The sequence below is a fragment of the Eurytemora carolleeae genome, unplaced genomic scaffold (genome assembly GCF_000591075.1).
Source record: "Eurytemora carolleeae unplaced genomic scaffold, Eaff_2.0 scaffold67, whole genome shotgun sequence".
Lineage (NCBI taxonomy): Eukaryota > Metazoa > Arthropoda > Copepoda > Calanoida > Temoridae > Eurytemora > Eurytemora carolleeae.
The window spans coordinates 304,895-331,645 of NW_019396097.1; the positions used below are offsets into that span (position 1 = coordinate 304,895).

At 33.2% G+C, this 26,751-nt stretch overlaps 1 protein-coding gene and 1 long non-coding RNA gene across 2 annotated transcripts in view; both read right to left on the minus strand.

Annotated features, from left to right (window-relative positions):
- Nucleotides 1-1,978: 1,978 nt before the first annotated feature.
- LOC111694835 (uncharacterized) lies at nt 1,979-2,812 on the minus strand. Its single transcript, XR_002763723.1, has 2 exons — nt 2,599-2,812; nt 1,979-2,489 (listed from the first exon to the last, which is right to left on the minus strand). It is a non-coding gene; the product is annotated as an uncharacterized LOC111694835 (long non-coding RNA).
- Nucleotides 2,813-9,270: 6,458 nt separating this feature from the next.
- The window catches only part of LOC111694834 (tyrosine-protein phosphatase non-receptor type 4), a 41,688-nt gene continuing 24,207 nt past the window's right edge, over nt 9,271-26,751 (minus strand). The window contains exons 15-18 of the mRNA XM_023463865.1: nt 15,183-15,318; nt 14,872-15,005; nt 11,340-11,440; nt 9,271-9,730 (exon numbers count right to left, since the gene is read on the minus strand). Of these exons, the coding sequence (XP_023319633.1) occupies nt 9,462-9,730; nt 11,340-11,440; nt 14,872-15,005; nt 15,183-15,318 (640 nt within the window). The 3' untranslated portion in view covers nt 9,271-9,461. The remainder of the gene's footprint in view (nt 9,731-11,339; nt 11,441-14,871; nt 15,006-15,182; nt 15,319-26,751) is intronic.

Consider the following 26,751-nt stretch of genomic DNA (forward strand, 5'->3'; position numbering starts at 1 on the left):
ATTAAATAACGCGAAAGAATACAATTTTTGTAATCTATATAATAAAACAAGACATTCGTATATATATATGTTGCGTATAGCTGGCCAAACGGCTGAACTGATTGGGCTGAAATTTTTTGTGTATACTCATGGGTGGTCGAAGGGTGTTATAGGCCTAAAAAATTTGACATTTTTTAAGAAAAAATTCTTTTGCATTTTTTTGGGCATTTTTTCAAATTTTTTTTCAAATGTTTTTTCCACGGGCAACGCCGGGCCCTTCAGCTAGTTATCTATAAATATAAAGTTGTAATCTCTGTTTGTCCCATCATAACTCAGGAACCCCAGGACCGATTTACCTCAAATTAAGATTGGGGAACTTGGAAGAGCCATGGGAACGTTTATAGTTTTGAGATTCTAAATTGAGTGAGTCGACTTTAATAGCGAAAGTTTAGTTTCCCATGTAAAATCGTTCAAGTGCGGGTAAACGGCCGAAGTCTTTGCGGGGAAAATGTTGTGGCTTATGGGATGGCCTTCCCCTGCTTGCCAGCGCCGGGTTCCCAAGCTAGTTTGTTAATATTAAACAATAAAACAGTTACATTTTCTGTAATTGTACCACTTAACAAGTTATAAAAAATACCCAGTCATGCGAAAAATTTTCAAATGTTAGAATTCTAAAGGAAATAAATTTGTTCTTAAAAAAACATAAAAAACGATAACCTGCAACATACGCTAATTTTCTTATTTCTTTTTCTTTGAAACCTATTGTAGTAGATCTTTAGCATTCTTGTCTTGTCTTGTCTTGTCTCGTCTTGTCTTGTCTCGTCTTGTCTTGTCAGTGTACCAAAAATACTGAAAAGTAATGAAGCGTGTCCCCTGTTATTGTTGTTTCCAAGTAACTTTCAGAACATCCAGAGCAAAACATGAAGGATTGAAAGATATAGAAAATCTAAAAACAAAATGTAAGAAATATAAACTTAAAAATCAGACTGCAGTCAGACAAGCTTAGAAGAGGATGTACACAAATTCTCTTATAGAAACTGTAAGCATAATTTCTAGTGACCCTCTCGCGGGCAGCCGTTGTACATTTGAATTTCCGAGACGGATCAACCTTTCCGGTCCCAGTTTGTACTGTACCTAGCAGCTAGCTCTATGGACAGGACTAGCCTGTGCAACAAGATTGACGCGGTTAGACTTTACGCTTCATATAGGCTGAATTTACTTTTACTAATTAGGACAGATTTGCGTGCTCTATGCAAAGATGGCAATGTCCGATTCACAAAGTATCCTTTAAACCATTATCTGATCAATAATGTAGAAGATATTGTCGTTTTTTCCAGTTTGAAAGGTTTTACTTTTGTAGAGAAACCCCTATTAAACACTTTCGGTTTTCTAAATATAAACATAGATATCTATTTCATGGTTGATTAGATACAGCTTTTTATGGTATCATTGTGAATCGGGCATTGCCATCTTTGCATTGCACTGTGATTTAAAGGTTGCAAGCTCTCAAGCAAAAATCGATGAGAATTTTGCCATTTACTTTGTAAGAAACGAAGCAAACATTAAGTGCTTTAAAGTGCTAAAATGTACATGTAAAGGGCTACAGAAAAGCATACGCGAGTTAGAACGGTAAAATAAAAGTAAATTCCGTCTTAATAAATGACGAGACTTTTCAAAAGCAGATTGAGTCTATGTGATTTATCTACTTTAAATTACTCTTAAATTTAACGTTTAATGATCAGATGGCTTTTATCAATTGCAATTTTAGAAGTTGTATCTTATATGCTTCCAGAATGGTTTGTCTAGTTCACGATACCCTTTGAACTTAAGCAATTCATGATGCAGAAATATTGAAGGAAATTATCAGAGTTCAACTTGCTTTTTTAGTATAAGAAACACGATATATTCTTTGTGAATTAGACACGACACTCTTTATGTGAAAGGCTATTAGAAATTACGAAAAAAGTTCTTTAAATGTTTCCTTCATTAAGTGTAAAAATATGATATGCAAATTTTATTCAAATGTTAACATACAAATACATAAATATGGATAAATTAATAATTGTACGACTCGCCAATATGGCTAAAAGAAAGGTTTAAGTTTATTACTTTAATTACAAAATTTTCTGAAATTCCTTGGTTTATTTTATAATCAGTCTACTTGTCTTATTTGCAGTTTTAGATTAATAAAAGGACATTTTCTATTTTTGGTGTTTTGTACAAAATTTATATTGAAAACATATGTGTCTTATTCCTTATGTTCATGACTTATTCATTAAATTTATTGACAACAAAAGTATATGTGAGCACAGTACAGTACAACACTGAACAACAAAGAACTACTGTACACTGTACACTTTACAAGGTAACAAGGTTGTTGTACATGGAAGATTAAAGCGTGATGTCATTTTTTTCATTTCTAAAATTTTTGTCATTTCCACAAGATTTTTTCCCCGGAAAGTTTTGTGAAAGGAATCGATTCTATGTCACAAACTCTGATTTTCTAATTCCTATATCGTTGCCAACCAATGTCGAAAACCTTTGATTTTTGAAACTATGAATTTTTCTAGATAAAATAATCTAAGTTTGAAATATTAAACGTTTACACCATCAGGTTACAAAGATATAAGGATTAGAAAATTAGAGTTTGTGGCAAATACTTAAGTAAACAACAGATGATGGATTTGTTTATAATTCAGTCCGCTTGGCGTAAATTCCGTCATCTACGCGGAAAACTCCGGAAGTGGTTTGACCCTTCCGCTCTTATACACAGAGGTGATGGCTTCACAGACAAACCGATATTGGCTGAACAAAAAAATTATTAAATTATATTATATAATTGAAACAACATATATCAGAAACATTTGATATTTGTTGTTGTGTACGGTATGGGTATCGTTTTTTTTTTACTATTTAGAGGATGCTTATCCTATCTATTCTCGATAAGTTTGCTTCTATTTCATTTGCCAAATTTTTCTCTGACAACAGATATCAACTGATAAAATTTGATTAAAGTATTGGCGAATATTTGTAGTCAGAATTTTTTTTGCAAAATAAAATAAAATCAAATTTTTGATAAGTCCTCTGTATCAACTTGTGGTCTGTATCCTACTGTGAGTTTTACTCTGTATCACCCTGTAACCTACTCCAATTACTCGGTATCACCCTGTAACCTACTCCAATTACTCTGTATCAACCTGTAACCTTCTCCAAGTACTCTTTATCACCCTGTAACCTACTCCAAGTACTCTGTATCAACCTGCAACCTACTCCAAGTACTCTGAATCACCCTGTAACCTAGCCAAGTACTCTGTATCACCCTGTAACCTACTTCAAGTACTCTGTATCACCCTGTGACCTACTTTAAGTACTCTGTATCACCCTGTAACCTACTCCAAGTACTCTGTATCACCCTGTGACCTACTTCAAGTACTCTGTATCACCCTGTAACCTACTCCAAGTACTCTGTATCACCCTGTGACCTACTCCAAGTACTCTGTATCACCCTGTAACCTACTCCAAGTACTCTGTATCACCCTGTGACCTACTTCAAGTACTCTGTATCACCCTGTGACCTACTCCAAGTACTCTGTATCACCCTGTAACCTACTCCAAGTACTCTGTATCACCCTGTGACCTACTTCAAGTACTCTGTATCACCCTGTGACCTACTCCAAGTACTCTGTATCACCCTGTAACCTACTCCAAGTACTCTGTATCACCCTGTGACCTACTTCAAGTACTCTGTATCACCCTGTGACCTACTCCAAGTACTCTGTATCACCCTGTAACCTACTCCAAGTACTCTGTATCACCCTGTGACCTACTTCAAGTACTCTGTATCNATATAATTTAGAAAATGGAAAGAATATGAAAATTCAGCAATTTTAGGATAAAATATCATTTATAACTGAAATTCGGGAATTATTCTGTCTAAAAAGAGCATTTTTTTCAAAATTTTAATTAACTTATTCACAAAGCGGAATCAGTTAAAGCTGAAATATTTAATAAGTTTCATTGAACAGTAATTTTACTAGTTTTGAACTAATCTTTGCTTGTACAATGTACAGTGTACACTGTACGTACAGAATAAATGCATGTACACCATTAAGGAAAGACGATTTTTTCGCAAGTTGAAATTGCAACGGAAACCGATTTTTATGACTAACTGATATTGTACAGTGTAGAGTAGAGATTAAACTGTATTGGGTGAGAATACAGAATTAAGAACTGATATTGTACAGTGTAGAGATTAAACTGTATTGTGTGAGAATACAGAACTGATATTGTACAGTGTACAGATTAAACTGTATTGTGTGAGAATACAGAAGTGATATTGTACAGTGTAGAGATTAAACTGCATTGGCTGAGAATACAGAGTTAAGAACTGATATTGTACAGTGTACAGATTAAACTGTATTGGCTGAGAATACAGAGTTAAGAACTGATATTGTACATTGTAGAGATTAAACTGTATTGGGTGAGAATACAGAGTTAAGAACTGATATTGTACAGTGTACAGATTAAACTGTATTGGGTGAGTATACAGAGTTAAGAACTGATATTGTACAGTGTACAGATTAAACTGTATTGGGTGAGAATACAGAATTAAGAACTGATATTGTACAGTGTACAGATTAAACTGTATTAGGTGAGAATACAGAATTAAGAACTGATATTGTACATTGTAGAGATTAAACTGTATTGGGGGTGCCATGACAAACTCCTGAAAGACAAACTCCTGAAATTATGAAATTTTTCCTGAATGAAATATGATAAAATTCATAAACTTTAAGAGAAAAAATTCGCAAATATCCTATAAAAAATTCTTAATCTTTAGTAATTTGAATATGCTTCAAGCAGCAAAGTATTACAATGATCAGAATAACCAGCAAATTTATTATTATTTATTTTTTATTATTCAGGGTTAGGTTAGTTTAGACACTTTCTGGGCCGAGCGCTGCGGCTAGGACAGGCTAGGGGGCCGAGCGCTGTGGCCACATGGTCAATTATATCCATTTATTTATTATTATTTAGGGTTAGGTTAGGTTAAGACACTTTCTGGGCCGAGCGCTGCGGCTAGATTAAATATAAATTGTGAAACATTTTTTTAAATTTGATATTATGGAGTTTGTATTTCAGAAGTTTTTATTTTCAGGAGTTTGTCTCGTCAGGAGTTTGTCTTTCAGGAGTTTGTCTTTTCAGGAGTTTGTCTTTCAGGAGTTTGTCTTTCAGGAGTTTGTCATGGCGCCGTATTGGGTGAGTATACAGAATTAAGAAGTGATATTGTACAGTGTACAGATTAAACTGTATTGGGTGAGTATACAGAATTAAGAACTGATACTGTTCCGTGTCCATCTATCTTGATCTAGGTGTAATTGTCTACGAATCTATTTTAGACTTTTTAACATCAATCTATCTATTCACTTTTTGGACATGTCAATTAAATGTATCTTGGAGATATCCTCCCCTCTCCCTCCCACCCTCCCAGTATATTCCCTCCTGCACCTACCTTTTCCTTCGGAATTTACCAGAAACTGAGAAACAACAATAATAAGAAGTCGACTTATAAACTCAAGTTATGACTTTAATTAGTCCAATGAACATGAGGCACAGCAATTGTGCAGTGTAAACAGACCTATTTAACTTTTTAGTGATTTAAAAACTACCTAGTAAAGCTATTTGCTTGTAACAACATGAAATGCACTTCAGTATTGCTTTAATGTCGTCTTACTAATCTACATCTTTCTGGTCTACCCTGTAAGTGTACTGTTTTTTTTTAAAGATGGATGTAAACATTCTTGGAGCCCATATCTTGCCAACTTAACGGGCGTACATAAGACGTACTTTGTATGTCTCCGTACTCTACAGTGTTTGTCCGCCAGATGTCACCCAAATTATAGGTGTCAGCACATAATCTAATTTTAATGGGCTTTCCATTTGTTTTCGCCGAAAGCGGTCGTTTTTCCCCGTAAGTAAGTGAAGAAGTCATATGTTTGCAAAAAGTACGGATGGCAAGATTTGGGCTCAGAGCTCTTCAGGCCGAGCTTTGCTTATGTTTCTCCCAGAAACTGCAGCACACTTTTCATGTAAACAAAGATGTATGGAACCAAGGTTGAATGCAAGGAAAGTTAATTGCTGTCGCATATACTCTGAGAACATATTGAAACCAGTTCTCTCTGGGCGGAATTTGTAAACAAGAATAGATGCATCTACGTTCGTCTGTATTAAATTTTGATAATTTTGATAATTCACATAATAGTTTCCTATGATCAGAATATTTCATTGATTTTTTTTATGTGAAAGATGGATCCCATGTTAGGCTTTGACATCCGTCTTGTGTTTACATTAGCGCCCAGAGACAGTACACTGCAGTACAAAAGATGTGTACACTTCTGAAATAACTTTCCTTGCATTACATCCTTGTATGGAACGGTGATTACTTGATTCATGTAAGCTGGAAAGAGCGCAAATTTATCATGTAAAAAATTGCGCATATAAAAATAATATTTTCCATGGGGTCTTTAGGAAGTAGACAGAACCAGTTGTGTATAAAATATCTATATATAATAACAGTCTATGCTCATATATATTTCTTCTTCTTTTTTAATAAAATGTGAAGCTTAAAAACTGAAATATAAATATAAAGTATTCAAAACATAACTTGAAGTATTATTGTATCGACATTATGTTTCATGCTAGTCATTCTTCAGGATACATATATATATATCAGTGCTTAGGATCCATTTAATTTTGATGCGGATCCGCACTGGAAAAAATGGATCCGGATCTGGATCCAGGTCCAAGAACTTACAGAATTTCAAATCATTTTCTTCTTTTTTCTCTTGTTATTTTCATGCAAAAACTTGATGAACCATTCAGAGATAAGGGAATTTTTGATAATTTTTCTTTTTTTCAACAATTCAGATTAGGGTATTTTTTGTGGATCCGGATCGAGGAAGCAAAAATGTTGCCGTTCCACCAACGGATCTTAAAGGGTTTGTGGAAGTATTGATATATGCACTATGCAGCATCCAACCCTGTAAGCGAAGAATATTTAAGTTCGACCAAGGTTTATGCAATCCTAATATCTTTCCTATTCATCCCACTACCGATAAATGTATTTTTTACAATGATTGCAGGGATTCGGTTTGAGGAAATAGGCAAATTTGTAGCATAAGATAAAAAGATAAAAACTGAATGCTAAAAAATGAAGTTTTAAAAGAAGCACATGTACGAAAATCAAAGTGATGATCAAAGCTTGAACCTTGTCCTAGAAAAAATATGATGAAAGTTTAACCATTTTTTAATTTTTGACATTATATATAGTTTCAAATTCTATTAGAAATGATGCGCGAAGAATGAAATATTGAGTATCATGATTTAAGTAAAAGGAACGGTTGCTGGAACTATGGAGGGGGGGAGGGGGTAAGGGTGACATATTGAGTATCGTGGTTTTAGTAAAAGGAACATAAGGGTGACATCTTGAGTATCGTGGTTAAGTAAGAGGAACGGTTGTTAGAACTATGCCAGAAGTGGGTTTTAGACAAGAACTGAAATAAATTAACTTCAGAGAAAAAGTGTTAAAGAGGGAGTCACAGAACTTGGTCGGAGCTGACACATGGATACAAGGATACAGGGATGCAGAAATACAGGGATACAGAGATACAGGGATACAAGGATACCGAGATACAGCGATACAGGGATACCTAGATACCGATATACAGGGATACAAGGATATAGGAATACAGGGATACAGGAATACAAGGATACAGGAATACAGGGATACAGGGATACAGGAATACAGGGAAACATAGATACAGGATACAGAGATACAGGAATACAGAGATACAGGGATACAGGAATACAGAGATACCTATATACATGGATACAAGGATATAGGAATACCGAGATACTGGGATATTTAGATACCGAGATACAGGGATACAAGGATACAGGAAAACAGGGATACAGGAATTCAGGGATACAGAAATACAGAGATACAGAGATACAGGGATACAGGGATACAGGAATACAGGGATACAGGAATACAGAGATAACTAAATACATGGATACAAGGATACCAAAATACAGGGATACAGGAATACAGAGATAACTAAATACATGGATACAAGGATACCAAAATACAGGGATACAGGGATACCTAGATACCGATATACAGGGATAAAAGGATACAGGAATACAAGGATACCGAGATACCTGGATCTACCGAGATACAGGGATACAAGGATAAAGGAATACAGAGATACAGAGATACAGAGATACAAGGATACAGGGAAACAAGGATGCGGGATACAGATTTCAGGATACCGGATACAGATTTCAGAATACTGGATACAGGATACAGATTTGAGGAAACTGGATACAAAAATGAGGGATATAGATTTAAGGATACTAGATACAGAATGTGATATTAGGATTTGAGGATACAGATTTTAGGATACGGGATATAGATTTGAGGATACCGGATACAGGTTACAGATTTGAGGATACTGAATACAGGAAGTGAGAACGATATTAGAACCTGTGAGTATATTTATACACCAGGAAATATATTCATAACCTTAATTGGAATTGGCAGCTCGAGACCAGGATTCCAGGAGAAAACTTAGGAATAAATCTAGAGACATTTGTTTCCTTTCTTACTCCGGGGAATATTAGGACATGGGTTATAATATGGGAGGACCCACCCCCCTCTCCCAGAAAGTTCAAGAATTAAGTTGGAACATTATAATATACTTCCATACTTATGCAGTTCTATGGAGAATTAACTGTTTTGTTTGATTTGATTTGATTTTATTGTTTTTAAAGCGACCTGGGCTGAAAACTTTAGAATGAAATATCCAGATATCCCGTCGAATAATTAATCTGGAGTTTAAATTCATGTGGAGAACAAGCAATATTTAATCTGGATATCAAGAAATTATCAGCTTCTCTGGATATTTCATTCTAAAGTTTTCAGCGTTATGTAATTTTAATTCTACATATTTTCCCTAGTTCGCCAATAAGTAATTTTTTAATTTTTTACAATGTTTTCAGCATTAGTGGAGGAATATAAATAATATGTTGAACCATCTTTACCAGTAGCAATAATAGAAAGGATGTTAGACAGTGGTGTATATTTTTAACATTTGTTATGATGGAAGTTAGACAGTGGTGTATATTTTAACAGTTGTTATGATGGAAGTTAGACAGTGGTGTAAATTTTAACAGTTGTTATGATGGAAGTTAGACAGTGGTGTATATTTTTCTATTAAACATAAACTGTAGGGCCGGAGTATCTATATATTGTATAAAACTAACCTTGTAAGATCTAATGGATAAACAGGTTGGTTAGCTTCTATTAAACATAAACTGTTGGGTCGGACTATCTATATATTGTATAAAACTAACATTGTAAGATCTAATGGATAAACAGGTTGGTTTGCTTCTATTAAACATAAACTGTTGGACCGGACTATCTATATATGGTATAAAACTAACCTTGTAAGATCTAATGGATAAACAGGTTGGTTAGCTTCTATTAAACATAAGGCTGACTCCATCAAAATCAAAACTCCAGTTCTTCCGATCCCAGCGCTACAGTGAACTAAAGTCGGAGCTACCGTAGCCGACTTCTCGCGCATTTCTCGTACATCATCGACGAATTCGACAAACTCGGTCGAATCGTCAGGAGTACCATGGTCGGGCCAGCTAAGGTACTGCATTTGAGAAACTAGTCTTGCGTCATCTAAACATAAACAAACAGATTACAGATTAACAAAACATCAGTGAAACTATTTTTTCTCCCATTCACCCCTCCCCCCCTCCTACTCGTATTTAAAGGACAATGTGCAGTGAATGTATTAATGTAGGCACAGTAATAGGTGTAGTGTGCACTGTGCTGTGAATGTATGAATGTATGAATGTATGAATAGGTGTATAGGTGTATGAATGAATGAATGTATAAATGTATGAATGTATAAATGTATGAATGTATAAATGTATAAATGTATAAATGTATGAATGTATAAATGTATGAATGTATAAATGTATAAATGTATGAATGTATGAATGTATGAATGTATAAATGTATAAATGTATAAATGTATAAATGTATAAATGTATAAATGTATAAATGTATAAATGTATGAATGTATAAATGTATGAATGTATGCGCAATGAGTGTGAATATTAAGGACCCAGGTTTGAATAGCAATTAGTAGAGATTGTAAGGGATTGTTCTCTAATACAGGGAGAGGGGATACACACGTCAAATAGATGGATCTGCTCGTATTATTGGGCAGATAGATAGATAGATAGGTAGATAGGTAGGTAGGTAGGTAGGTGTTTGGATAGATATGGTTGAATAAATAAATAGATATCAAGATGTTTAAATAGATCGATATTTATCTATCTATATGTTTACTAGTTTAAGCACACTTTTTATATAGAAAGACAGCTTGCTGTTTATATACAGAGCGTCCCATATCATATCGAATTATCTACAAGGTTTAACGCTGAAATATGCACTTAATACTTGAAAACCATAGTGTTTTCTGCTTTCAAATTTTAATAGTAGGCTTATACAATGTTTTAAATTAATTTAATCTTTCTAAATCTTCTGCTTAATCTTGAAAAACGCAATTTAGAGCTATAAACTTTCCGTATTGATGTCGGACACCCTGTAGTTTAACATAACTTTAAAGCTATATAAATAAACTTTAAGTTAGTTTGTCTGTTGTCCAATCATATCTCATAAACTCCTTAACCGATTCGCCGCAAATTTTGAATGAGGAACTCGGGAGAACCACGGGAATGTTCTCAGCTTGGGTTTAAACTTCAAGTTGATTGGGTTAACTTTGAAGGGAAAAAAACGGGCAAAGCTGTGTGCCAAAGCTATTGCTATCTTTTATATAATATTTATCACAAATATTGATGCGAGTTAACAACATCAATAAAACCAATAATATGTGAATAATAGTAAAACAAATCCGAACTGGGACTTGCGAATTTATTTGCACATTTGCCGATTGTAAACACGTGCAAAAATACCAATTTGTAAACATACTTGTACAAGAAAGGTTTCAATAAATTGATGTGACCGTTATTAAAATATTTACAATGATTGGACATTTTTGACTTTCTATCTTAATCTTATTAGCAATTTTTTAAGCAACACAAAATGTTTTTTAACTTATATTTTTCTTACTAAATAAATTGAGTATTTTCCATAAATTTAATTTTTCTTATCCCTAAATCTGTTCAACCTGATGGCGTGCAAACCTTTGATATTTTAAACTCAGTAGGTTTATTACCCAGCTTTTTACTTTATATCCCGGATGATCTAAATTATTTACCTGGCAGGTCAGCGTGAAGAAGGGTAAAGTCTCTGTACGCAAAACTATTTCTGATTTCCTCCCGTGTACATGTAACACTGATACTCCCGTACATAACAGTACTGCAAATATTAAATTTTATTATTTAGAAAACAACATTTTTTTGAGGGTCTTTATCATAATGAACATTTTTATCAAGATTATAAAATCCATTTTTAAAAAACTTTTACTCGTCAAAACGCGAAACAAAGTACTAAACTTTGAAATAGAAAAATCACTTATTTTCTACAACGATTTCTATTTACATTAACAAATTATTAAATACAAGTTTAGACTAATTAAAAGCATTTGATAATTCTCTAGAAAGTTTCTTGTTTTCTTAAAAATAAGTCATTTCGATTTATTCAAAAAGTTTCACGGTAATGCTTTCTGGGTTCATATTATAGAAGTTTGGGTCAACAAATCAATCAACCTATTCTGATTAGACGGGCCCAGATTGTATTATAAATTGTATGCTTTGTCATGCTTCGTAATAAATATGAATGCAAAAAGGATTCTAATAAAAATGCATTCAAAGACACAAATTTTACGTACGTACGTGTTCAGAAATTTGTCCGGGGGGGGCTTTTTAACGTTCCCCCCCCTCCCCCCCCCTATGATAACACCCCTGATCCCATGAAAAGGGATCACATGAAATATCAGTTTAAAAGTTATCGGACGGGATTATGAGAAACATTTCCCGGATTTTCCCGGGTGAAAGGGTAAAGTCTAGTATAAGAGGGAGCTCTGAAAGATATTTGTAAGGACGGATTTGAGGCGTGTGTATCTAACTGGTTTCTAAACCTTATCCAATTCAAAGTTTGACACATGTCTACAATATGAAAAGATGGAAGGGGAGAAATCAGAATAAAATTCTCTCTCAACCGTAAATGCGGAAAATTGGAACAGTGCATATATATCTAGGACAGTTAGCTCATTTTCTTGAGGGTGGAAGGGTCTATATTTTGAAGAATAACCCACCTCACTTGACCCAGGGGGTTAGCGTAGTGATTATAAAGGTTTTAAAGTTTAAAATAAAATAAAATTGGACTTCAACGGGCAAATTTTTCCCACTTTCAAAACAAAAATTATTTACACACATACAGTGATAAAAACACAAAAAATAATATTTTATAACAAAATATATGAGAGGGTGTTAGTTTGAAGCGAAGGACGATAAACCCTTCTGTTTAACGAGGCAAAGTGGAAAAGAGATATAATGATATATTTTAAAGAGGATGCAATGCAACACATGAGGATGAAAATGGGGCCACGCTTACCATTGTGATAAAATAAAAATAATGTTTGTTGGAACTATTTGAGGGCTTATAATCGGGCGAAATGGGGGGTTATAAATTTGTCGAGGAAGGACGGTAAAAATGTATGAAAGGGGTATTTTTTTAAGGGGGAAGAGGTATATCGAATTGGAAGAGAGATACATGTTTGGTGTGGGTAGGGGGGTAATGGGTATAAATGTATGAGCTGGAAGAGAGATACATGTTTGGTGTGGGTAGGGGGGTATAAATGTATGAGCTGGAAGAGAGATACATGTTTGGTGTGGGTAGGGGGGTATAAATGTGTGAGTTGGAAGAGAGATTCATGTTTGGTGTGGGTAAGGGGTATAAATGTGTGAGTTGGAAGAGAGATTCATGTTTGGTGTGGGTAGGGGGGTATAAATGTATGAGTTGGAAGAGAGATTCATAATTGGTGTGGGTAGGGGGGTATAAATGTGTGAGTTGGAAGTGAGATTCATGTTTGGTGTGGGTAGGGGGGTATAAATGTACGAGTTGGAAGAGAGATTCATGTTTGGTGTGGGTAGGGGGTATAAATATGTGAGTCGGAAGAGAGATTCATGTTTGGTGTGGGTAGGGGGGTATAAATGTGTGAGTTGGAAGTGAGATTCATGTTTGGTGTGGGTAGGGGGGTATAAATGTATGAGTTGGAAGAGAGATACATGTTTGGTGTGGGTAGGGGGTATAAATGTATGAGTTGGAAGAGAGATACATGTTTGGTGTGGGGAGGGGGGTATAAATGTATGAGTTTGAAGGAGAATGAGTACACTGCCTCTAAGACCTCTACGTGGTTAGAATACCCTTGTGTGTCCAGGAGGAATTATGTGTGTATGCTAATCATATGCAAATACTACCCCATCATCACATACACAATATATATATATATATATAGATATAAAATACGTATTACGTTTTATCATGTTATAATGTTTTATTGGGCTTTTCGCATCCTTGTTCTAGTAACAATTTTAACTTTTGAATTTGGTGGATTTTCTAAAATTTTAACAATGATAATTTTTTTAGGCAAATTTTTTTATTTCGACCGCCGTAAACAAATATCTTCCCTGGCATAGTTTCATGCAAGTTACTATACAAAAAACTGGGGACGATAGATGTTTATTGGATGCAGAACATGTGATAAAATAAGCAAGCGAAATAGATATCATTGGGCTTCGGTTCAAAATCGTTTTTGGATTTTTTTAGATTCTACAAAACTTTTATAGATATATACAATAATAAATTAATATAAAAAACTGAGACTACTCTGGTTGATTATTATAATTATTAATTTTGGAGGTTTTTGAAATTTTTTTCTTATAACACTTAATTTCGTATTTTGTTGTTATAAATAAATATTTATTCACTTGCTTACTAACGAAAAAACTAATAAAAAATAAAATAAAAATCTTAGTTTCCCAACTACTGAAAGCATCATTTTTCTTACAAAAAATTTAAATCAACATTTTTCTTTAAAATAAAGTTTAAACAGCGTAGAAAAAGATGTTTGGATAAATCCATTAGAATGTTCCATTCGGTTCCATTCGGTTGTCCTCAGACAGATATGTTTGAAATGTTTTTATAAACGATGTATATATATTCGAAATTGTGTTTCTTCAAGGAATATATTGATCTAGATCTCGGGTTAAAGCAAACTTAACCTTTCCTTATTTTAATTTGGAATTTAATGTTCTGTGTAACCTTGTTTTTCGGATTATTTTCAGGGGTCTTTAAAATAATAAAAATATTAAAATTTTTTTTGGGGTAAAATTACTTTCAATAAAATAATATTACTTCTTTGAATATTTGATCAATAGATATATAGATATATGAATAAATGATTGAATCTCAGAAAAAAAGGATGTTAAAAACACGGTAGACTTTAGAAAAACATTAAATATCAGAAAAATATATCACGAAGAGATTGGAGATCAGAAAGAGATTGGATTTCAGAATAAGATTGGATACAAGAAAAAAGTTAATATAAAAAGTAAAATGTCAGGAGAATAATAAATTTCACAAAAAGTTTTGATACCAGAATGAGAGTAAATACCAGAATGAGAGTGAATATCAGAATTAGAGTGAATATCAGAATGAGAGTAAATAACAGAATGAGAGTGGATATCAGAATGAGAGCGAATACCAGAATAAGAGTGAATACCAGAATGAGAGTGAATACCAGAATGAGAGTGAATACCAGAATGAGAGTGAATACCACCTCCTACCTATCAAGATCAGGCCAGTACTTGTGGCACTTGGCTCTGCCCCTCTCCACGACGGTAGTGAGCATGATGAGCAGAGGAATCTCGTGCTCCCAGACCATATACCAGAACTCAAGACAGGTGTGAGACAGGGGGCCCTGGAAAATTCGTTTATCATATTAGGGGGCCCTGGAATATTCTTTTATTATAGGACAAGGGGGCCCTAGAATATTCTTTTATTATAGGACAGGGGGCCTTAGAATATAATTTTATTATAGGACAGGGGCCCTGGAATATTCTTTTATTAGATTAGAGGACAATTAAAATGACATTACCTGAGTAGCAATATATCTATTGACTACCCCGCTGCCTGGAATATCGACTACAACATGGTTAGCGTTGATGTAGTCTCCGCTAGGACAGGAGGAGAGCAGGACTCTAGTTTGGTCATACGGAGATATATCCTTGTACCTAGAATACATTTTATATCAATCAATCAATCAAACTAACAATACATCAAATAAATAAATCTAACAATTAATTAATAATAATAGAAATAATAAGGATAATTATAAAGATGAACGAAAGGATTAATGAAAGGATAAAAGAAAGAATGAATGAAAGGATGGATGAAAGGATGATTATTAAGATGAATGAAAGGATGAATGAAATGATAAATGAAAGAATAAAAGAAAGAATGTATGAAAGGATAAATGAAAGAATGAATGAAAGAATGAATGAAAGGATGAATGAAAGGATGAACGAAAGTATTAATGAAAGGATGAATGAAAGGATGAATGAACGGATAAATGAAAGGATTAAAGATGAAAGAAAGGATGGAAGAAAGGATGAAAGAAAGAATGAATGAAAGGATGAATGAAAAGATGAATGAAAGGATGAGTGGAAGGATGAATAAAATGATGAATGAAAGGATGAATGAAAGGATGAAAGAAAGGATGAAAGAAAGGATGAATGAAAGAATGAATGAAAGAATGAATGAAAAGATGAATAGAAGGATGAATGAAAGGATGAATGAAAGGATAAATGAAAGGATAAATGAAAGGATGAAAGAAAGGATGAATGAAAGGATTAACTTTAGGATGAATGAAGGGTTGAGGGAAAGGCTAAATTGATCAGTCTTGCCTTGCATTAGCCTAGCGATTAAATTTGATCAACCGATCGATTAACGAATTAACAGATTAAATGAACAAAATAATTAATTAATCAAACATTATAAGCAGAATTATATTTAAAGCTGTGATTAAATGTATATTTAATAAAATCTTCTGTTTTACCAAGGAAATGAAAATTTTAGAAGCTCAACTTAGTGACGGAAATGAATTTCTGCGTTCTGTTAACTTATACCAAGAGAAAGAACGGAGAGGGGGGGGGGTAAAAACCACTAAAAATAGAAGAACCCAAATCTAAGGAAAAAAAGCTTAAAAGGAGAAAAGATTTATAGAATTCATAAAAAAGCAAAGGTTAGAGGGGAGGAGCCTAGAGATAGAACAGCGAAAGAAGAAAAAACGTAAAATTAAAAAAAAGGAAAACGTAAGAAAAGAATGAATAGGGCCAGGAGCAAATTGCATGACGGTAAAAAGAATTAACGAAAAGATATGAAAAAGAAATCTAATTTCGAGATAAAAATGATAAATAAATGACAACAAATCGGCGAGAAGCATATAATACAAAAATCTAAAAAAGTAAAGAATAGAGAAAAAGATTAAGAATAAATGAAATTAGAAGGCTGAAGGTGGGTTGGGGGTTGGAGTGGAACGCGTGTATAAAATCAGCGAAAAAGAAGAAAACTTAAAAATAAGAGTGAAAAATGCAAATTGAAGAAAACAGAACGGAAAAAAGAAATTACGAAATTATACAAAGAAGAAATCTTATAAAAATGATAAATAAATGAAAACATAAGTTAGAAGGTGAAGGGGGGGGGGGTTAGGGTTCAATATTCCATATAATTTGATACAGGGCTGGGTCAGATAACGGGAAACGGATATATTGTTAAAATTATACTCTACAGGGGACACTAATGCAAGGGGAAATATTAACCATCAATTCTCAAAAAAAATTCAAATATTTAAAATATAAATTTATCTCCCCCCCCCCCATCAAAAAATGAAATAAAAAACTTGGCTGTAGAATTTAAAATAAAAGACCCTGTTAAATGTCAAGAAAACCTATAACATATAGATAACATACAGACAAACAGACAGAAAACCAGCAAATAAACAGAAAGATTAAACGTACAGACATAAAACACTCAGACAAACAGAAACCGTAACACAAAGACAGAACACCAACAGAAAAACATCTAACAAACAAAAACAACCAGAACATAACAGACAGTTCACCATGCACAGACAAAAAACAGGACATGACAGACAATTCACCATTGACAGACAAAAAACCAGAACATGACAGACAATTTCACCATGCACAGAAAAAAACAGGACATGATAGATAATTCACCATGCATAGACAAAAAACCAGAACATGAGACAATTTACCATGCACAGACAAAAAACAACATGACAGAAAATTCACCATGCACAGACAATCCACCATTCAGAGACAAAAAAAAACAGGACATGACAGACAATTCACCATGCACAGACAAAAATACAGGACATGACAGACAATTCACCATACACAGACAAAAAAACCAGAACATAACAGACAATTTACCATGCACAGACAAAAAAAACAGGACATGACAGACAATTCACCATACACAGACAAAAAAAACCAGAACATAACAGACAATCCACCATTCACTGACAAAAAAAAACAGGACAAAAGACAGAAAGACTTTAAATGAAAATGTTTTCTGTCAAAAAAGTGGAATTCCTAAAATGATTTAACTCTTAAGACATAAATTAACATCAAGAGTTATTAATATTAATATTGATAAACAATAACAAAATATTGGTTTACAAATATTCAGGGATGTTGGAACGTTAAAAATATTTGTAACAAAATTATTCCAAACGACAGAAAGAGTCATTTCAAGATTTAATTCGAGCCAGAAAACCTAATTTAACCTAAGAATCAGCATATCTTTAAAGTTTCAAGTCGTCTTGACAGTATCATCCTTTGTGGGTAACCCTGTAGTTTAAAACATATGTTTAGGTGTATTTCGTGTACTCAAGTATAAACTGTTAATTCTGTGGATACAAGTGCTAGTTCAAAAACATGTGTTTGGGTGTATTTCGTGTACTCAAATATAAACTGTTAATTCTGTGGATACAAGTGCTAGTTCAAAAACATCTGTTTGGGTGTATTTCGTGTACTCAAGTATAAACTGTTAATTCTGTGGATACATGTGCTATTTAAAAACATATGTTTGGGTGTACTTGTGTACTAAAGTATAAACTGTTAATTCTGTGGATACCCTAGTTGAAAAACATATGTTCTGGTGTACTTCGTGTACTCAAGTATAAACTGTTAATTCTGAGGATACAAGTGCTAAGTATAAATATAAAGACAAACTGTGAGTTCTTTTATTATCNGTGTACTAAAGTATAAACTGTTAATTCTGTGGATACCCTAGTTGAAAAACATATGTTCTGGTGTACTTCGTGTACTCAAGTATAAACTGTTAATTCTGAGGATACAAGTGCTAAGTATAAATATAAAGACAAACTGTGAGTTCTTTTATTATCTCAAGTTGGATAAAATGGCAAACAAATTGCAAGCTCCAATGTTGATATTGCACACTTACTGAAAATTGCAACCTTCTATGCTTACAAACAAATAAACTATCCAACAAACAACCAAACAAGGAATATACCAACAAACAAACAACAAACCAAACCAATAAACCAACCACCCAACAAACAACAATCAAACACCCAAACCAAATAAACAAACAAACAGACAAACCTAGCAAACAACCAAACAAGATACAAACCAACAAACAAACAAAAAATTAACAAAAAAAACAAGACAAACAAACAAACAAACAAAAAACCAAGCAACGAAGCAACCAAGCAACGAAGCAACCAAGCAACGAAGCAACCAAGCAACGAAGCAACCAAGCAACCAAGCAAGCAACCAAGAAACCAACCAACCAACCAACCAACCAACCAACCAACCAACCAACCAAACAACCAAACAACCAAGAAACCAACAAACCAAGCAAGCAAGAAACCAACCAAGCAACCAACCAACCAAGCAAGCAAGCAACCAACCAACAAACCAAGCAACCAAGAAACCAAGCAACCAAGCAAGCAACCAAGAAACCAACCAACCAACCAAACATACAAACAAAAGAATAAATCTTTAAGAGAAAGGTTTGAAGAAACACTCCTCCAAAGATGAAACAACTATATTAAAGAGAAGGGACGAATCAGAACTTGAAAGGAAAACTTGGGAGGCTTGGACTGATGGAACAAATCTGTTTAGACTTAAGTCACAATAACTTAGGACTAGCTTCCTAAACTGGGATAGGAGGAAACATCTGGTAGATAATAGGAAAAGGAACTGGTAGATAATAGGAAAAGGATCTGGTAGATAATAGGAGAAGGAGCTGGTAGATAATAGGAGAAGGAGCTGGTAGATAATAGAAGGATCTGGTAGATAATAGGAAAATGATCTGGTAGATAATGGAAGGATCTGGTGGATAATAGGAGAAGGATCTGGTAAATAATAGGAAACAAATCTTGTAAATAATAGGAGAAGGATCGGGTAGATAATAGGAGAAGGATAAGTTAAATAATAAGATAAGGATCTGGTAGATAATAGAAGGATCTGGTAGATAGTAGGAGAAGGATCTGGTAGATAATAGGAAAAGGATCTGGTAGATAACAGGAAAAGGATCTGGTAGATAATAGGAGAAGGATTTGGTAGATATTAGGAGAAGGATCAGGTAGATATTAGGAGAAGGATCTGGTAGATAATAGGAGAAGGATCTGGTAGATAATAGGAAAAGGATCTGGTAGATAATAGGAGAAGGATTTGGTAGATATTAGGAGAAGGATCAGGTAGATATTAGGAGAAGGATCTGGTAGAGAAGGATCTGGTAGATAATAGGAGAAGGATCTGGTACATAATAGGAGAAGGATCTGGTAGATAATAGGAGAAGGATCTGGTAGATAATAAGAGCAGGATCTGGTAGATAATAGGGATCTATATAGATCTAAAAAATTGGTGTAAGATGAAAAGATCTAACAACTTGTCTCTGGTCCCCTCTCAGGATCTGAATTAGAATCCATTTGCAATAGAAGATCTAACTAACAACTTGTCTCTGGTCCCCTCTTAGGATCTGAATTCCAATCCATTTGCAATAAAAGGTCGGACATGAAGTCTATGAAGTGGATTGGTGGCACTTAACAATCTGAATAGGAAATACATGTTGATATATACCAACATTTGGCAACACCATACTACCATTCCATACTATCCAATAAGCAATATAGGGGAAACCAAAAAAGAAGGTTTAAAAATTAAATATATTTTTTCCTACGAGGCTTTCATCATGGATGACTTTGCTTGTATTGTACCCAATATAGTATGAACAGGTTTGTACTGTACCTTAGTGTACACAGTTTTGTACTGTACCCTAGTATACACAGGTTTGTATTGTACCCTAGTATACACAGTTTTGTACTGTACCCTAGTATACACAGGTTTGTACTGTACCCTAGTATACACTGGTGTGTACAATACCCAAGTATACACTAGTGTACACAGTTTTGTACTGTACCCTAGTATACACAGGTTTGTATTGTACCCTAGTATACACAGTTTTGTACTGTACCCTAGTATACACAGGTTTGTATTGTACCCTAGTAGTATACACAGTTTTGTACTGTACCCTAATATATACTGGTGTGTACTGTATACCCTAGTACACACAGGTTTTTACTGTACCCTAGTATACACTGGTGTGTACTGTACCCTAGTATACACTGGTGTGTACTGTACCCTAGTATACACAGGTTTGTACTGTACCCTAGTATACACAGGTTTGTACTGTACCCTAGTATACACAGGTTTGTACTGTACCCTAGTATACACAGGTTTGTGCTGTACCCTAGTATACACAGGTTTGTACTGTACCCTAGTATACACTGGTGTGTACAATACCCAAGTATACACTAGTGTGTTCTGTACCCTAGTATACACAGGTGTGTACTTACTCTAGTATACACAGGTTTGTACTGTACCCTAGTTAACACTGGTGTGTACTGTACCCTAGTTTACACAGGTGTGTACTGTACCCTAGTTAACACTGGTGTGTACTGTACCCTAGTTTACACAGGTGTGTACTGTACCCTAGTATACAATGGTGTGTACTGTACCCTAGTATACAATGGTGTGTACTGTACCCTAGTATACACTGGTGTGTACTGTACCCTAGTATACACAGGTGTATACTATTATACACAGGTTTGTACTGTGGTGTGTACTGTACCCTAGTATACACTGGCTTGTATTGTACCCTCCTATACACTGGTTTGCACTATACCAGTGTACACTTGTATTTCTAAACCTGGAGCAATATCTGTTTCACAGCTTTGAACTGTCAGATCTTATTAATTTAATAATTTATCTGGTAAGTTTGTCAACTGCTTAGCAAGCTACCAGAGATATATATTTTCTAGAAAGTATCTCTCACCACTATCCCTAGCTTTTCGTGAAGTAAGATTTTTCCCTAATAAATATCTATTGCTGAAAATCAGCTTTCAGAGAAATAAATTCTTTAGTTGAAAAATTTGACTAAGTCTTGTGGACTAAATGGATCAAAGGATAATAATGAGAGCAAAGTTAGATGCAAAAGTCTTCGCTTTTTTTAAATTAAGGTACAAAAAAGTTGTTTGTATAGGGCATGTTGCAAAGTAAGTAAACGATTTCTGACCTTGAAGCATTTTTAGTTTCCACTTTTTAAACGCTTTAAGGTATAAAATGTGCTCAATTTACATTAAGTGTGATATTTTAGTCTTTTAAGTCTCATAACCCAATATGTTGGTGGAGGTGAGGGCAGATAGTCAGGTTTTATGACAAGATTAGAGTACTGCAACCATTCTATACAGATCCGCAGTATCATAGAGATTTTATACATAGAGTAAACATTCTATACAGATCCGCAGTATCATAGAGATTTTATACATAGAGTTAACATTCTATACAGATCCGCAGTATCATAGAGATTTTATACATAGAGTAAACATTCTATATAGATCCGCAGTGTCATAGAGATACTATACATAGAGTAACATTCTATACAGATCCACAGTGTCATAGAGATTTTATACATAGAGTAAACATTCTATACAGATCCACAGTGTCATAGAGATACTATACATAGAGTAACATTTTATACAGATCAAGAGTGTCAGAGATATTATACACAGATTAACTATTCTATACAGATCCACAGTGTCATAGAGATTATATACACAGAGTAAATATTCTATACAGATCCACAGTGTCAAGCTTCACAGAGATATTATACATAGAGTATACATTCCATACAGATCCACAGTGTCATAGAGATACTATACATAGAGTAAACATTCTATACAGATCCACAGTGTCATAGAGATACTATACATAGAGTAAACATTCTATACAGATCCACAGTGTCATAGAGATACCATACATAGATTAACTATTCTATACAGATCAAGAGTGTCATAGAGATACTATACATAGATAAACTATTCTATACAGATCCACAGTGTCAAGTTTTAATATAATAAAATATTCAGTTTGCCACAAAAAAGCCACAGAGCAACTAGTCATTATACAGTTCTAGCTTTATACCACACATTTTTACAAGAAAGTGCTACTTTACATTAGTCTGTTTTTTTTAAATATATAATTTTGTATTTGTCCCCCACCCTAAATATTCTTTGTTACATTAGTATTTAATACAGTTAACATTTACCGTATCTCCTATAAACGTCTAGGACCCAAGACAAAGAAAAAAAATAAAATAAAATATATTTTCTTTTTGATTTAGCTAAGTAGCTAAATCAGAAAAAGAAAATATATTTGATTGTATTGTACTTTTCTATAAAAATGATCTGGACCTTTTAATATAGATTAAGAAAAAAAATGTCTTAAAGAATATTTCCTTATTTAAGAGGATTAAATATTTGCCAAAAAATGTATTTTTATTAATTTGACCAGCCCCCTAAGACCAAAACAACCATTTATTGTTATCAGGACGAAAACCGTAAAAATCTTATGAATTTAACGAAAATATATGTATATCCCTGTCTCAGTTTTTACTGGATCCCTATTGATTTGAATGAAAAGATCGAATCCTATTTAACTTTGAAAAAAATAGTGTTTTTTAACAAATCAATTTATTTGTAACATAAATAGAGCGTGCTTTCTGTAGTGAGGTCTAGGAACTTTTCTTAGACACCCAGTACACTGTACAGAGTATGGAACCCATAATCTTAAAACTTTTCTGAGACACCCTGTGTCAGAGTATATAACCCATAATCTTGAGATATTTCAGCTATTGTGAACAAGTAAGCCTGGTTCGCTTGTTTAAACTGTATATCAAAGAGAAAGATAAAAAGGTTGGAGTGAGGGGATATGAAGTGGACAATGTAAATAAAAAATAAAAAATACAGAAATATAGAAAAGGGAAAATAAAGAAATAAATAGACCTGAAAGAAGAAATGTAAAAAAATGTATAAAAAAAGAAAAAATCACAAAACAAAAAACGAGTTAAGATGACACATTTAGAAAATTTTTTAGAAAGAAAATTACTTCTGATTGTTATTTCGGCAAAGGCTATCAAACCTCAAGCATCCTTTACTAAAAAGTTAAGGATTGCCCCATCAAATGTTAATGACACAAACTCGATGTATTAAAAGAATTCTTCAAGGTTGCATATTACAATGGAGTGAGTGAACAAATTAACAAAATGAAAGTTATTGAAAAATGAAGATGAAAGACTGAAATGTGTTTACAAGAAAGGATGTAAACAAGAAAACAAACTTCGTTTCTACAGATTAAAAACTCAGCTGAAATCTTTAGAACGGTGGATATCGAGATCAATGCTTAATCCTCTCTTTTTGCTAATCTCGAGACTAATTTAATTTCTAGTTTTCAGCTCTGAACATTTTCTTCGAAGTTTCGAATATTTTTTTCGAAATATCGAATATTTGTTCGAATTATCGAATATTTTGTGAAAATATCAAATATTTTGTGGAAATATCAAATATTTTGTGGAAATATCGAATACTTTGTTATTCAATACTCTTCAAAAGAGTAAGGACGAACTCCTGATGATGCCAAAGTTTTTGGCGAAATATATTGAGAAGAAAATGGTAAAATTCTAGTGCTAGAGAGCAGGATTGGGATTTGTTTAAAAACGATCTAAAGTTTGTTAGAAATATCGAATATGTTGTTCGAAATATCAAAATATTTTGTTCGAAATACCGAATATTTTGTTCGAAATATCAAATATTTTGTTCGAAATATCGAATATGTATTTCGAAATATTGAATATTTGTTCGAAATATCAAATATTTTGTGGAAATATCGAATATTTTGTGGAAATATCAAATATTTTGTTAAAAATATCGAATATTTTGTTCGAAATATCGAATATTTTGATCAAAATACCGAATATTTTGATCGAAATATCGAGTATTTTGTTAAAAATACCGAATATTTTGTTCGAAATATCGAATATTTATTTCGAAATATTGAATATTTGTTCGAAATATCAAGTATTTTGTTGAAATATAGAATATTTTGTTAAAAATATTGAATATTTTGTTAAAAATATTGAATATTTTGTTCGAAATATCGAATATTTATTTCGAAATATCAAATATTTTGTGGAAATACCGAATATTTTGTGGAAATATAGAATATTTTGTTAAAAATATCAAATATTTTGTTCGAAATACCGAATATTTTGATCGAAATATCGAATATATGTTTGAAATACCGTATATTTTGTTCGAAATATCAAATAACTAAAACATTTCAAATCTAATAAGTTTTGTTTGCATTGAGAACAGTGTTAAGGATATCTAAGAAATTGTTTGCTCTTCATAAATAAGTATTCAGAAGAATTATCTAAAACTTTTGATACAGTCGTCGTCGTCGTCCATATCAATACAACGAAGACGACTTTCTATATAAATTTTGATTTAAATTTCAAAAATGATTTTATACTCTAAATGTTTGAATGCTTTCAGTCGTTGAATTATTTGTTTCAACACTATTGTTGTTTCAAGAAAATATAAAGATTTTTCTTCTTCAACTTTTAATAGGTCTAATCTTGGCTCATTAACCAGACACCAAGGGAGCCAACTTATGGCAGAATGTAATATTTCTAGTGATTGGCCTTATACTTACATTTTTTACTATTTAGAGTCTTTTTTCAAGATTGCGTTTGTTACATTGTGCAAAAATCAAAACAGTTTATCAAAAAATATTTAAACTTTTGGCCTTTTCGGAGAAAAAATTTTACACGATGTAATATTAGCAACTACTTACAAATTTTGAAAAAAATAACATCTTAAAATAATTAAGAGCCTCCTAAAAAGTGAAGAAAATAACTTGAACATGCTTAAAAATAAAATGAAAAAGGATGCACATTGCACATCTCTAAATACATCATTTAAAAATAAAAAATGTTATTTCAGTAAAACAAACTTTTCTATAATCCTTCGAAAAATAAGATAGCAACTGAATCAATATGGAGCAAATAAAAACATTACAAAATATAATCAGTAAAAAATGTTTTAGATGATTTTTTTTTGAAAAAATATTAAGCCCTGCGGTAGAAAAATGAGATAAACTTAAACAAGAACACTTAGAAACAAATTTGCCGGATATTAAATGTCTATCAAACATAATCTTTATAAAAAGAGAGAGAAAAATCTAACCTATTTTCAAAGGTGGCACAGAAAAGAAAATCCCAGCAAAAAGGTTAAAAAAGGCGACATTTTGCGCAATTTTGTTGCAGATTCAACTCTAGTTTTGCAAGGAAGTTTTTTTTGCGAAAATTAGCAGTAATTCAGCAAAGTTTGCGGAATACGCAAGCAAATTTGCGCATTTTTGCACGAAAATTTGCTTCAGCTGGAAACCCTAGAGAAGGGGGGGGGGGTCCAATTTAAGCATCATAATATATAAAAATATCTTGGTTTGTATATCTAATGAGTGTATTTGTCAGATGAGTGTTTATGTACATTATATTGCTATGTAAAGAAATCAGTATTATTCTATATATAAATATATATATTCAATCATAGAACGAAGGAAAGAATAAAATTACAAGATATATTTGGTATGGATCATAAAGTCCGAACATAAATGGGGAAAACCCGCATCCNGGTGGGGAAGTTCCGTCCTGGATATTTAAATAAGGAAATATTAATCATTCTTTCCCTAATTCCTTACATATCCAGATACTCCTAATGTAAATATGGTTTAGATATTTCTTTCAGTGTTGAGTAATAATATATTCAGTAAGATAGATGGATTCTTCATGAGATACCTTTACTACAAATACCTTCCTCCTTATCTATACACGGTGTCCTGAATAATCATACTACAAATACCTTCCTCCTTATTTATACAGGGTGTCCTGAATAATCATATTACAAATACCTTCCTCCTTATCTGTACAGTGTGTCCTGAATAATCCTACTACAAATACCTTCCTCCTTATCTATACAGGGTGTCCAGAATAATCATACTACAAATACCTTCCTCCTTATCTGTACAGGGTGTCCTGAATAATCTTACTACAAATACCTTTCTCCTTATCTGTACAGGGTGTCCTGAATAATCATACTACAAATACCTTCCTCCTTATCTGTACAGGGTGTCCTGAGTAATCATACTACAAATACCTTCCTCCTTATCTGTACAGGACACCCTGTATAGATAAGGAGGAAGGTATTTGTAGTA